This window comes from Lithobates pipiens, unplaced genomic scaffold, assembly GCF_037356315.1.
Source record: "Lithobates pipiens isolate NorthernLeopardFrog02 unplaced genomic scaffold, aLitPip1_a1.2 Scaffold_25, whole genome shotgun sequence".
In the NCBI taxonomy this organism is placed as follows: domain Eukaryota; kingdom Metazoa; phylum Chordata; class Amphibia; order Anura; family Ranidae; genus Lithobates; species Lithobates pipiens.
In genome coordinates, this window is record NW_027507787.1 from 88,943,861 (window position 1) to 88,959,026 (window position 15,166).

The window sequence follows — 15,166 nt, forward strand, 5'->3', positions numbered from 1 at the left end:
TTTCACACTGGACTCATCTCTCTCCCTCACCTCACGCACGAGTGCCAGAACCTCCGCTCAGCAGCCACGGATGAACAAGCCATTGATCAACTGCTGCAATCTGAACTAGATCAGGACTTTGTCATCGGCCCTTTCGTTCAGCCCCCATTCATCACCTGGCGAGTCAGCCCTATTGGGCTTGTCAAGGGCAAGTTCTCTAATAAACTCAGATTGGTTTATGATTTGTCAGCGCCTCATTCCTCTACGGTCCCCAGCCTCAATTCCCTTATTCCCTCTGAGGAGTTCTCCCTTAAATATGCATCAGTAGATATGGCCATCCAGGCCATTCTTAAGACAGGCACAGGTACCTGGCTTTCCAAGGCCGACATCGCAAATGCTTTTAAACTTCTTCCTATCCATCCTTCCCTCTGGTGCTGGCATGGAATCAAGTGGAAGCAGCGGTACTACTTTGCCACTAAGCTCACGTTCGGGTCCAAGAGTAGTCCTTGGCTCTTCGACACCTTCGCGCAGGCTCTTGCTTGGATCTTGTTACACGTAGTCCAGTGTCGGGAAGTCATTCATTATCTGGATGACTTCCTGCTGATAGAGCCGCCTGGCTCGCCTCCACAAGATCTGGGTAAGTTGAGGGTAGTCTTCAATAATCTTAATGTCCCCATTGCCGAGCACAAGGTGGAGGGTCCGTCGCAGGCCATCACCTTCCTCGGGGTCAGCCTAGACACTAACACTATGCAGGCCAGCCTTCCCCCGGATAAACTGACCCGCATCAGGACGGTCCTGAGGGACTTCACTCATGCCAGGACTTGTACCAAGAGACAGCTTCAGTCCCTTCTTGGTATGCTCAATTTTGCGATGCGCATCATCCCCCAAGGGCGCTCGTTCGTGTCACGCCTGTTAGCCTTATTATCCCACTCTCAGGACCCGGAGCAAGTACTCAGCCTGGATTCCGCGGCCGTTGCAGACCTAGCCATGTGGGAGGAATTCCTGTCTTCCTGGAACGGAGTGTCCCTGTTCGTCCCCTCCGTGTCCGCCCTTTCACCTCGGGTGGTGACCGACGCGGCGGCCTCCACGGGCTTCGCGGCAATCTTTGGCAACCTCTGGCTCGCAGCCCCCTGGCCTCCACAGATACTGGCTATTCCTGGCTTCACTGAGACGTCCTCCCTATTTGAGCTATATCCCATTGTAGCCGCTGCACACACCTGGGGCCGCAGCTGGTCGGGCCAGACGGTGGTCTTTTCTACAGATAACCTGGCCACTGCGGAGATTGTGAATAAAGGCAGGTCCAGGTCTCTACAGATTATGTCCTTCCTGCGGCGACTGACCCAGCTCTCATTATTGTTTCAGTTCAACCTTCATTGTTCTTTTGTCCCCGGCAAGTTTAATCAGGCGGCGGATGCCCTCTCCCGCTTTAACTTTGTTTCATTTTTTGATCAGGTGCCCGGAGCCGGACCAACTTCAGCAGCTATCCCGGACTGGTCTCAACTGACCTTGGATTAGCCCCACACTTGTCAGCAGCGACTCAACTTATTGATCACTCCCTCTCAGACAATACCCGCAAGGCCTATCAGTCGGCCTGGAGGGCCTTTACTCGCTTCACATCATCTCACAATACAGAGTCCTCCCGGGTCAAACAAGTCCTTGCCTTCCTTTCCTACTGCCATTCGGACTTGGCATTGTCCTTCAACACAATCCGATTGTACTTGGCCGGGGTACAACACTTCACGTCCCTCCAAGACCCTACCAAGCCCTCCTTATTCACCTGTCACGCCGTCCGAGCTCTCATGCGCGGCATTCAGAAACGTCGGCCGGTTTCCAGCATCAAACGGCTGCCTATCACAGGCGAAGTGTTTAGGGACATGTCAGACATTCTGGCCTCCTCACCTTTCGGTCTCCATGTCAGTGTCGTCCTGCAAGCAGCCATACATCTGGCCTTCTACGGCTTCTTGCGGCCAGGCGAGTTTACCTGTACTAGCCCCTCGGCACGCATGCTGTGCAAGCACCATCTAGTCAGGTTCGAGGACCATTTCATCTTACATTTAGCGGTTTCAAAGACACAGCAGCTTGGTCCAGGTACGGACATACATCTCTACAAGACCTACAACCGCTGGTGTCCGGTTGCTGTCCTCACCCGCTTGCTGACCCTTTTGGCCGATCAACCAGGGACTGGCCCACTTCTGCCCTTTCACTCAAAACCTCTCAACACAGCCCAGTTCATGGAGCATGTCAGGATACTCCTGGGCATCCTTCACCTCAAGCCTGCGCACTACTCGGGACATTCATTTCGCATCGGGGCAGCTTCAACGGCCTCCCGCCAAGGAGTCCCGGTCCATATTATCAAAAAGCTGGGTAGATGGAAGTCCTCCTGTTTTGCCCGTTACGTACCCAATCCGCAAATTGAGATGGCCCAGGCCTTTGTCAAACTTACCCAGTAACAGTCTTGGTTCAATAAAAATGCATCCCCTACCTGAGTGTTTTGCCCCCTTATTTTGGTATACCGTACGTTAGACCAGGGCACACTTTCAGGTCCATTTCAAGTAGCGAGTTTATGTTGTCCTTGTCTATCATCCTTATCCGTATCGGTCAGAGGGCTCTTCACCATAAATAGAAAGGCCAGTATGGTGGCCTGAAATTATGGGAGAAGCCCGGTGGTGTATATAACCAGCCGCTCGCCCATCTTCCTTGTCGGTTCCGGTGCGCGATACCCGCCCACCCGTCCCCTTTATCAGGCCTTCACTCTAGCATACTCCTCATACGAGTACTCATTTCACCCATTTCATATTCATTTCATTTTAAGGTATGCCCCCTTATTTTGGTATACCGTACGTTAGACCAGGGCACACTTTCAGGTCCATTTCAAGTAGCGAGTTTATGTTGTCCTTGTCTATCATCCTTATCCGTATCGGTCAGAGGGCTCTTCACCATAAATATATATATATATATATATTATCTCTCAGATACAATTGTTACACAAGCCATATTGTAATTTATTGGTATTGAAACTGTTATTTATTTATCAATATGCAATACTGTCATTTAATAAATGGCTTTTATGGGTATTATGATGGGCAATTTCTCTTTTGTGTCCTCACATTTATGCTTACAGTAATACTAACAAGGAGTGGAGGAGTTAAAGGGGTTATAGTGCGATTGCATAATCTTTAGAGGAGAGTGAGCATCTACTATTTCATGTAACCCTTGATCTGAAGAGCTGCCTAGCCTTCTATAAATTAGAGGTCTGCCTTTCTAGTAAACCGCTCTATGCCTTATGGAGGTGTTATATATGGATGTGGCATGTGAAGATTGTAAAGATACCTGGGTGTAACTATAGATTGTGGAAAGACTGATTTAGCACTACTTTCCTGTGAATGTACATGCCATTATTTAAGTATACTTCTCAATATTTTTATATTTGATAAAAGTGCAAGGTTATTATATTTTTTATTCACCAATAAGTGTGCAATTCATACTGTTCATATTTTTTCCTGGGTGACCATACCACCTTATCACTGCAGACGTGAGCAAAACTTATCTCCCATGAGTCAAATAATGCTTTCCTAGCTTTGTCAAGTAGCTGTTGTTAGTCGAATTGATCTAATAAGAAAATGGAGGGTTATTCATATTTTCTTAGGGTGTCAGAAAAACATATATATTGGGCTTCAATGGAAAAGAAAGCCAGTTTCCGTTAAAAGTGATCCATACAGGGAACTTGGTGTTGAGTCATTCACTTTCAGGTCATCACAAAGGACAAGGGGAAGTCTGGAAGAAAGAATATTCCTTCACATATAGAAAGGCTTCCTCACAGTAAGAGCTGTAAAAATGTGGAACCAGTTATGGCCAGATCAGTAGATGTATTTTTTTTTTTAAACAAAGAGATGGTTGCATTCCTAAAGACTGGTACACATGGGCATAATATCAGTCGGTTCAACAGAAACCAGCCGTCATTTGGACAGTGTGTACAGCAGCCTGTCCAGCTTTTGTTGAATGGAAATTCTGGAAAACCAGTGGCTGTGATCAATGTGTCCTGGTGAGGATGGCAGTACCCCTGTCAGAACACAATAGTTCAGTTGGGAAAATTGCCACACTAACATTGCTTGGCTAATACGGCAACCTCTAGTTAGTGATGGCCGAATGGTTCGCGGTTGTTTCGCGGTGAATTTCGGCTGTTCGCGGTCCGCCCGTTCGGCGGACTATCGGCGCCATTCGCCCGGCGGACTTCCGTGTTTACTGTGTAAAAGAACTTTGACCTATGATGACACATCCATCATGGGGTACAGGACAGCCAATTGAGACATTACAGCACATGGACACTTGGACATTCCCCCTAACTTATAAATAGACCAGATCCGGCGGCCAATTTACATTCTTTCTTCTGTCACTATAGGGAGAGGTTGCTGTGTGGAGCATGGAGAGATTGCAGTGACCCAAATCGCTAGATATTTGGTACACAAAAGTTCTTTTCAGGACTGGTATAGGTGTTAGGTGTATATAGGTTTGCTGTGCTACTGATTGTTGCAGCAGCCTGAGTGTCTTTTGTCAGTTTAGAGAAAGGGACAGGATGGTGTGTCTGCTGTAGGGACAGTCAGTTTAGTCATTAGCTGTTACTATCAGGTCCACAAAAGTGCTATTCCAGTTATTGTTCCAGCAGCCTCTGTTTTGTCAGTTTATATAGGGACAGGCAGGAAGCTGTGTGTGAGGCAGTGAGGGTCAGTTTAATCAGTAGCTGTTACTATATTAGGTCCACAAAGGTTCTTTCAGTACTGGTATCAGTGGTATGGTAATAGGCTTGTACACGTATAATATTCTTTTTTCCAAATATAGAAAGAATATTATACTTGACTGCTGCCCTTCTGCTGCAGTCTGCTAATCATTCACAACCTACTTGTTCCACAAAGCTCCTTATAAGGACTGGTAATAGCCTGGTGTAGGGTGCTATAGTACATAGGGTTGAGTGAGGTACAGTCTGCTATTCTATAAGGACTGGTATAGGTCCACAATACATAGGGTTGAGGTGCACTACTGCTGACTGCTGCCCTATACTGCAGCAGTCCTTCATCGGTATAGGGACTGACATACAGTCTGCTAATCAGTCACACAACCTACTTGTTCCACAAAGGTCCTTATAAGGACTGACAGTTGGTAAAGTGGTGTGTGACAACGGTGCCAATCTGCTTAGCGCTTTGAAACAGGGCAACATCACGCACGTGCCATGCATGGCACACGTCTTAATCGTGGTCGTGCAGCGATTCCTTGTCAAATACCCTGGGGTCCAGGACATCTTGCGGCAAGGAAAATCTCGGCCCATTTCAGAAGATCTTACACGGCCATGGCTCGCCTTGCTGACATTCAGCGGTGACACAATCTGCCAGTCAGACGTCTTATTTGCGATTGCCCGATGCGATGGAACTCAACCTTCTATATGCTTGATAGGCTGCTCCAGCAGAAACGTGCAGTTAACGTCTACCTGTATGAACTCTGCAGCAGAACAGGTTCTGGGAAGCTGGTTTTTTTTTCACCGCGCCAGTGGCTGCTCATGCGCGACGCATGCAGACTTCTGCGCCCATTTGAGGAGATCACCAAACTGGTCAGTCGCAGCCATGGCGCCATCAGTGACATGATACCTTATGCCTTATTTATGGAGCGTGCATTGCGTCTTGTCATTGATCAAGCTGCGGAGGAGCAGGAGCGGGAAGATGAGGAAGTCGCAATGCTGGATGAATTCCCAGGGGGGGGCTACTCTATCTGAGACAAGTCAACAACAGGAGTCTGAAGAGGAGTCAGAGGAGGATGGTCCCGGGGCGGATGAGGAGGAGCAAGAAGAGCATGCTTTAAATCTTTCTGGGATCCCTGTTGTGCGTGGATGGGGAGAGGAGAATGAAGAGCACGACATTATACTGGATGATGAGCAGGAGCCAGGCCACCACACCGCTTCCACTTTAGTGCAAATGGGGGCCTTCATGCTCCAGTGTTTTAATAGGGACCCCCGTATAAAAAGTATAAATGGTCAAGGACCAGTACTGGGTGGCAACGTACTTAGACCCCCGGTACAAACACAAAATGGCGGAAATGTTACCGCCGTCACAGAGGGCTGGCAGAATGGAGCACTTCCAGGCCTTGCTTCGAGAAATGCTGCATTCTGCCTTTGCGTGCGCTGGCAGAGGAGCAATTCCCACTCCCAGAGAAGGAGTTGCGGGTACCAATCCAACAGCGCCTGCAAGAAGAGGCCGGTTTGAAGATGTGTTGGTGACTTCGGATATGAGGTCATTCTTTCAGCCGACCCATCGACAGGTGTCATCCGGATCCAGCATCAGGGAACGCCTAGACCGTCAGGTGTCCGACTACATCGGGTTAACGGCCGATGTGGACGCTCTGAGGAGTGATGAACCCCTGGACTACTGGGTGGGCAGGCTTGACCTCTGGCCAGAGCTTGCCCAATTTGCAATAGAACTGTTGGCTTGCCCCTCATCCAGTGTCCTGTCCGAAAGGACGTTCAGCGCAGCAGGGGGGATCGTGACCGATAAGCGTACTCGCCTAGCTCATGACAGTGTTAACTACCTCACATTTCTAAAAATGAATGAGGCATGGATCTCGGAGGAATTCAACACATGTGACCAGTAGACCATGTATATGTCTATAAACTATTTTTTTAATCGAGCACAGAGACCTTCTTTCTTCATTTGGCTCACTTCCTTGTCCAAAAAAAGCACACCGTACTATATGTCCGTACCCTCCTCTTTGAAGAGGTTGAGCGGTGCCATATTTCTACTGGCGCTGCTTATTATGAGGGGCTCCCACCATCCCTGTGCTGTGCTGACATCCTCCTGGGGCTGAACCTCTGCTGTGCATATTATGAGGGGCTCCCACCATCCCTGTGCTGTGCTGACTTCCTCCTGGGGCTGTACCTCTGCTGTGCATATTTTGAGGTGCTCCCACCATCCCTGTGCTATGCTCATTATGAGGGGCTCCCACCATCCCTGTGCTGTGCTGACTTCCTCCTGGGGCTGCTTATTATGAGGGGCTCCCACCATCCCTGTGCAATGCTGACATCCTCCTGGGGCTGCTTATTATGAGGGGCTCCCACCATCCCTGTGCTATGCTGACATCCTCCTGGGGCTGCTTATTATGAGGGGCTCCCACCATCCCTGTGCTATGCTCATTATGAGGGGCTCCCACCATCCCTGTGCTATGCTCATTATGAGGGGCTCCCACCATCCCTGTAATATGCTCATTATGAGGGGCTCCCACCATCCCTGTGCTATGCTGACTTCCTCCTGGGGCTGCTTACGGTGCAGGTGTCAGTGCTGTATATCACGGTGCTGATGTCAGTACTCTCTATCACGGTGCTGCTGTCAGTGCTGTATATCACGGTGCTGATGTTAGTGCTTTATATCACGGTGCTGATGTCAGTGCTCTCTATCACGGTACTGTTGTCAGATGACTCTATTACGGTGCAGGTGTCATTGCTGTATGTCACGCTGCTGATGTCAGTGCTCTCTATCACGGTGCTGCTGTCAGTGCTGTATATCACGCTGCTGGTGTTAGTGCTTTATGTCACGCTGCTGATGTCAGTGCTCTCTATCACGGTGCTGCTGTCAGTGCTGTATATCACGGTGCTGGTGTTAGTGCTTTATGTCACGCTGCTGATATCAGTGCTCTCTATCATGGTGCTGGTGTCAGATGACTCTATCACTGTGCAGGTGTCATTGCTGTATGTCACGCTGCTGGTGATCATCTCCTGCACCCTCTTCTTTGCCTACCCTGACCTTCCCTCTCCTCCATTGCCTTCATGCGCTCACACAATTGTTGTCACAACAATTTCCCATATAAAAAAAGAATGCTTGTAGTTGTCGATCCCAGATTCACCTCATACATGTGTTATGTCATTGGCCATGTGGTGGGACTATGTTTGCACAGCTATTAATTATTTTGTGGCTGCAAATTTGACCTGTAGGTTTGCTTAGTTCGCCTCCCATTGAATGGGGCCCGCCGCGAACGTTCCGGTTCACAAACTATCGGCCGCGTTCGCGAAACGTCCCGTCAGAAGTTCGTCCATCACTACCTCTAGTACCTAGTATTAACATCTATAGGTAATAACATCAGAGATTGTTGCTCCAGGGAGTATCTGATTGCCGGTGGCATAAATTGGACCATGACTTTTGGGGTATAGGATTCTGTATATGAAGGCCAACTGTGGGTATAGGATTCTGTATACGGAGGTTTTCAATGTATTTTTTTTCTTCTCTTTGGCTGAACTAGATGGACTTTTTTCAACCTGACTAACATTCTCTTTTTTTTTTGCTAGTTTGTTTCTGCAGATTTTTTTTTATCATAAAACAATTTCCTGCTTTTTGAAGTTGATGAACTTCTAATATATCATATTATTTTTATTTTTTTTCAGATCATCAGAATTACTGTTTTAATATCTTTGATAATTGTCAGCTTGCTGGAGTTCTGCATGGCTATTTCGATGTCTTCTTTTGGATGTCATGCTCTGAGTTATAGGTCCGTTGACTCCTTACCGCAGGTGAGCTAGGTGGAATTAATGTGATCAAATACCATCTTAACCATCTTAAAAGTTTTAGAATTACATGTAAATGATTCTCTCTCTCTCGCCATCCCTCCTCGTCTTATTATTTCTTTTTCAATCTCACACTCCTCTATCTTATTTTTCCTTCACTTCTGTCTATCTTACTTTCTTTATCACAGTTTCATTATATCACTCAAGTTTAATTGACAGGACCTAACATATTTTATAACTGTCAAAATAATTGTGAATTAATTAAATGTTAGATGAGGATTGCCATAAGTGTATAGGGCATATTAAGGGATGAATTCTAAGGCATCATACTCTTTTGTCACGTACAGACGATCGGACATTGCGACAACAAAATTCTGGACTTCCGATGGATGTCGGTTCAAACTTGTCTTGCAAACACACAGTCGCACAAATGTCAGAAATGACGAACGTCAAGAACGCGGTGACTTACAACATGTACGACGATCAGAGAAAAATTAAGTTCAATAGCCAGTGCGGCTCTTCTGCTTGATTCCGAACATGCATGGAATTTTGTGTGTCGGAATTGTGTACACACAATCGGAATTTATGACAACGGATATTGTTGTCGGGAAAATTTGAGAACCAGCTCTCAAATTTTGTTTGTCAGAAATTCCAACAAAAAATGTCCAATGGAGCCTACACACGGTTGGAATTTCCGACAACAAGCTCACATCGAACATTTGTTGTTGGAAATTCTGACCGTGTGTACGTGGCATTACACAGCTACCATTTGTTTAATGGAAGACAAGCAAGTGGTGGCATTGCACATAAGAATTAGAGTACAAAGAATAAATTTGACCCATGTATGGCCTGCCTAATGCCGTGTACACATGACCGTTTTTTCCATCAGAATAAACTCTGACAGTCTTTCTGATGGAGTTCCGCTGAAACGGACTTGCCTACACACAATCACACCAAAGTCCGTTCATTTAGAACGCAATGACATACGATGGGACTAGAAAAGGAAGTTCAACAGCCAGTAGTCAATAGCTGCCCTTGCGTTGTTTTTGGTCAATCGGAGTAGCATACAGACAAACAGTTTTCCCGATAGGAATTGATTCCTTCGGAAATATTTAAAACATGTTCTATTTCTAGGTCCGTCAGAATTTTTGAAAAAAAAAGTCAGATTAAATTATTCCGTCTGACCTTTTTTGCTGGAAAATCCGGTCGTGTGTACGTGGCATAAGTATATATTTTTAAGTAAAAATATGACTGCAGTTTATCCATACCAATGGTTCTCAACCCTGTCCTCAAGTACCCCCAACAGGCCATGTGTGCAGGTTTTCCTTTATCTTGCACAGGTGCTTTAACCACTTCAGCCTCGGAAGATTTGGCTGCTCAATGACTAGAGCACTTTTTGCGATACGGCAGTGCATCACTTTAACTGACAAGTGCGCAGTCGTGTGACACTGTACCCACACAATATTTACGTCCTTTTTTCCCCCACAAATAGAGCTTTCTTTTGGTGGTAATGGCTTGGTATTTTGCACAGCTATTTTATGAAAAATAAATTTCCAAAACATGGCCTTTTGGGGGTAGTTGAGGACAGGGTTGAGAACCACTGATCCATACCACTCCTCTAAAAATAAAACTTTGGGGTGCAAATCTTTGTTGTCCAAATGTCTATTTGCACTCCAAGTGGTCTATTTATCAACAGTTTACTGACTTTTCTTTCTTTTATAATTTTTCTCTCCCCTCTTTACACAGAGCAAACAAACCACTACCACAGAAAGACATGTAGAATATTTATGGTTGAGAATACTTTATAAATGAAATTGACAGAGCAAATAGAGTTTACAATATGTAACTCTACTTATAGTTAGATAGACAAAGTAGTATCCTTGATGAAAAGGAAACCTTCATTTCAGTGGTGTAACTTAAACCTTCAGGGCCCTGGTACAAGAAACCATAAAGGACTTACCTGTGAGCATAGTGGCAGAACACCAGGGCCCGGTCACAAGTGCAACCTTTGTGATTCTGGTAGTTTTGCCACTGGTATCAGTAGTTTTTTATTTTTGTTATTTACATTGTTTTTTATTTTCTTTTTCTTTTTTTTTTTTTTTACAATGGTATTGTTTCAATAATTTTTTTTAATTTTTTGGAAGATCTATATAGATGTGTATAAAATGCACTTTTTATCTATCAAAGCGTGTTTGCCAGTGCTAAACCTTTCATCTGATTTCTAAATTGCTGCTGTCTGAATTGGGACAATTTCATATTTGGTGAAATATCAGGGTCTAAACAGATCTCTGATGTTCCACCTTTTAGACAGAGAAAGGAGATTAAGGACACAGCCCTCTCTCCATCTCTGCAGCCTCATCTGCACTGAATGAATGCTCAGGAATAGCCCTATACATATACAGAGCTTCCCTTCCATTTACAAACTGAAGCACAGTACAAGGAAGGGGCCAAAAAAATGACACATTTACCGGCCCCTTTCCCCACTCTCCATCCTGACAGATCCCCGACAGCAGCCAGCGAGAGAGGGGAGTTAGGAACCTGGCAGTATTGTAGGGGATGAGAGAGGGAGTCAGGAGAGAGCATGGGGGGCTGGAGAGCACACAGGGGGCAGCAGGAAAAGCTAGGTAGGAAGAGTATTGGAAGGGAGAAAAGTTGAGGAGAATTGTTTAGGGCATCTATGCACAGCTAAGAGGCAGAACGGTGACCATACATAGAAGTAGTTCCAGACTCAGAAAACGTGGTCACACCTTTCAGACTTAAATATCTATGATGCATGTAGAATTCTGAAGTAGCTGTAATAATGCATGTGTGCAGAATCTTCTCAATCTTTTTTCATTTTTATAGTGAGAACTATCACTGTAATCTCTATTATTATTTCATGTTTCCAGCAGGCACTACTAGTCAACAATGAATGTTGGATGAGACACGTTCAGCCTGTCTATCCTCACACTTTGATGCCGAACCCTGCCCCTGTTTCTGATCCTCCTATGTATCCAGCCCTTCATGGAAGTCAGAATAGTACCAGCAACTCCGTACCAAATCCCATCATCCAGCCACAACTTATCTTTCCTTAACCGGAATCTACTGGTGGAAGAAAAACCTGCTGTATGTGTGCAGTGTGCTGTGTTTAATTCATTTTTTTAATTGTTTAATGCCTTAGTGATAGAATTATCTTCCTAAATTAAGACACATCTTTAAAGGTCTCATTGAGTTTACAGAAAAGAGAAACTGCCAGATGCTTTGCTTACAACAAAGGAAAGTGAGTGGAAGGGGCAACCATACTGTACAATACTTTTTTTAAAGTGGTTCTAATGTCTAATTTTTTTTTACCTTAATGCATTCTCTGCATTAAGGTAAAAAAAAACTCCCCACTACCTATCCTACCAGCCCCTAAACTCCTAACTGACTCCTATCATGGCTCCAGTGTTGTCTCCAGCTCCATTAGCACTCCCTCGACTTCCGACTTTCACAGGAGAACCTGAGGGTAGCAGAGCTACCTCTCTGTGCAATATCGTTGGACACAGATTGGGTATTACCTCTTCTTTTTTATTTTTAAATAAAAATATAAACTTAGTATCACTTTAAGGACTCGGTTAAGCAGTTTATGTGTCTAAAATTCCTTTTGTGTCCTCCAGTGGAAAACACATGATAATGGCTCATTTATTCTTAGTCTTAGTAATGACAAGATTTTCTTTCCATGTTTGATTATAATATATTAAGGTGAGCATTCAGTGAAATTGGTTTAACCAAGTGTGAACTCTCAGTTTTGTTCATAGACATGGGCGTCCGCATAGGGGGCAAGGAGGGTAAAATGCCCCCCCCCCCCCCTGGAATCCCCATGCTGAATTTTTTTTCTGAGTCCGCTAGCAGCTGCATCCTTCGTTCTCTCCTCTGGATCACAGGGCTAGATGGCTCTGTGTTTGGCAGATGCTCTGTAACACAGTCCCGCCCCCCCCAGACCAGCTCATGTGATAGTAGAGTAAAATCAACGTTCCGCCTATCACATGAGCCGGTCTGGGCGGGCGGGACTGTGTTACATGAATACAGAGCCAGCCAGCGCTGGGATCCAGAGGAGTAGATGCCCATCCGTACAGCCCGTTCTGTGTGCCACAGTGCCTGGATAGGAGGATCGAGGGGGGGGGGCTGCAGTGCTCTCCTCCACCACCACACTTTCCTGCCCCCCGTGCTCTCCACCACCACTACACTCTCCTGCCACCCCCCAGTGCTCTCCTCCACCACCACACCCTCCTTCCCCCCCGTGCTCTACTCCACCACCACACTCTCCTGCCCCCCCCACAGTTCTCTCCTCCCCTGTTCTTGCTGCCCTCCCTGCTCTCCAGCTCTCCCCATCCTTCTCTAGCCACCATCCCAGTGCTCTCCACTCCCCCGTTCACCCCCCAGTGCTCTCCCCCCACAGTGCTCTCCACTCCCCCACCCAGTGCTCTCCACTCCCCCCAGTGCTCTCCCCCTTGTCCCCCCCAGTTCTCTCCTCCTCCACACTCTCCTGTCCCCCCATTTTCTCCTCCCCTGTTCTTGCTGCTCTCCAGCTTTCCCCATCCTTCTCTAGCCACCATCACCCTGTCCCCCTCCCCCAGTGCTCTCCCCCCTGTTCCCCTCAGTGCTCTCCACTGCACCCAGTGCTCCCCCCCGTCCCCCCCCACAGTGCTCTCCACTCCCCCCAGTCCTCTCCCCCCAGTGATCCCCCATTCTCCCTCCAGTTCTCTCCACTCCCTCCAGTGCTCACCCCCCGTTCTTTCTCCCCCCAATGCTCTCCCCCCCCAGTGCTCTCCCCCCTGTTCTTTCTCCCCCCCCCCCAGTGCTCTTCAGCTCTCCCCATCACTCTCCAGCCCCCACCCCAGTGCTCTCCAGCCCCCCATTCTCCCCACCCCTTTTCTTTCTTTCTTTCTGCCCCCTGGTGCTCTCCAGCCCCCCCAGTGCTCTCTACCCTCCGTGCTCTCCACCCCTGTTCTTTTTGGCTCCCCCCAGCACTCTCCACTCCCCACCCCTGTACTCTCCACTCCCCCTGCATTTTGCCCCCACCCATGTGCTCTCCACCCCCTATAGTGCTCTCCAGTCCCCCGTGCTTCCCAACCCTGTTATTTCTGGCCCCCACTGGTGCTCTCAAGCTCCGCCCCCCCAGTACTCTCCAGGCCCCGTGCTCTTCACCCCTGTTTTTCTGCTCCCCCAGTGCTCTTCACCACCCCACACTCTTAGCCCCCCAGTGCTCTCAGCCTACCGTGCTCTCTACCTCTGTTCTTATTGCCCCCCCCAGTGCTCTCCACTCCCCATCCCTGTGATCTCCACTCCCCCTCGCTCTTTGCCCCCACCCATGTGTTCGCCAACCCCGCCAGTACTCTTTGCTCCCCCTTCTCTCCAACTCCCACCCAGTGCTCTCCACTTCCCCAGGACCAGAGTGCAGGCTGACTGGGGCCGGAAAATGAGGACGGCTGAAAGTACAGGTGGACAGGGACCACTCCATCTCACAGCAGACAGATCCTCTGGAAGGAGCACTGTCCCCATCCAAAACGAGAACAGACCCTGCCTGTTGCTGGCCGTCATGGATATCCGGCTGGCATGCAAGGTACTGTACCGAGCATCAACAACACACCTTCCCACAGACAGGGACTGCAGACTGGGACATGGGGCACAGGAGGGGCTGCAATATTAGGCACAGTAAGACTGCATTTGATGGGCACAGTGAGGCTGCATTTGGTGGGCACAGTGAGGCTGCATTGGTGGGCACAGTGAGGCTGCATTGGTGGGCACAGTGAGGATGCATTTGATGGGCACTGGTGAGGCTGCATTGAGCTCTTGCATCAAGTCTGCAGTCTCTGACCATCTCCTGTAGCATGTCTGCAGTCTCTGAGGGAGTCTGGAGAGGAGTCAAGAGTGGGATTGGGATGGGGGTCATGGGAGAAGTCAGACTTGTGTGGACTGTGGACAGGAGACTATAGGATAAAACCAGAGCCACCAAGCTGGAGCCGACTGACTGAGCCCTGCACAGTGCACCTGAGAGGAGGTCAGTGAAAGCACCGCCAGGCCAGTCGGGGGGGGGGGGTCACTGATGTAAGGGGGGAGTGAATACGATAATGTAAGGGGCACTAATATAAAGGGTTTCCTCCTTATATTAGTAACCCACCCCCCTTACCTTAGAGTATTCTCTTTCTGCAGAAGGTGGTCCCCCCCCACCACGTTCTGAGTTTCTGGGGTCCCCTTTGATGATTGATCACTTACCACAATTAACTGAAAATTTAATATATCTATATCTAATACTCTCTTCATCAAATGTGCTTTAAAATGTATGGTTTTCCCTTTCATGAACAAGAAAATAATGACGTTATGCTGTTGGGCTGGTATAATAATGCTGTGAGGCTGGTATGGGCGTCCGCAAGGTTACTCAGGCGGCTGAGTATCATGCCCATATAGCCTAGAGAATGTACATCTTTTTACATTGCAATACATCTGTTGTGGTCCCCTCATTGCATCCTCTCTTGGTGAAGGCGACGCTTGCAGTGGCAAGGGTTTCTCTCATAGGCAGAACAACTCATGGGGCAGACCAGTGCACTGCCCAAAAGGATAAAAAGCAGAGAAAAATACCTGGTCACCAGGGCAGGAGATTTGTTTGGCTTATAGCTGAAATTGTGACTTTGATCC

The 15,166-nt window shown here is 47.6% G+C and overlaps 1 protein-coding gene across 3 annotated transcripts in view; it reads left to right on the forward strand.

Moving 5' to 3' along the window:
* Positions 1-13,186, forward strand: part of LOC143929913 (membrane-spanning 4-domains subfamily A member 8-like) — a 32,652-nt gene extending 19,466 nt beyond the window's left edge. For 2 of the 3 annotated variants that reach the window (XM_077453849.1, XM_077453850.1), the window contains 2 exons: positions 8,393-8,518; positions 11,401-13,185. In XM_077453849.1, coding sequence (XP_077309975.1) covers positions 8,393-8,518; positions 11,401-11,586 — 312 coding nt within the window. In that variant the 3' untranslated portion in view covers positions 11,587-13,185. Of the gene's footprint in view, positions 1-8,392; positions 8,519-11,400 lie in introns of all 3 variants that reach the window. The other variant, XM_077453851.1, reaches the window with a different exon arrangement.
* Positions 13,187-15,166: the final 1,980 nt, after the last annotated feature.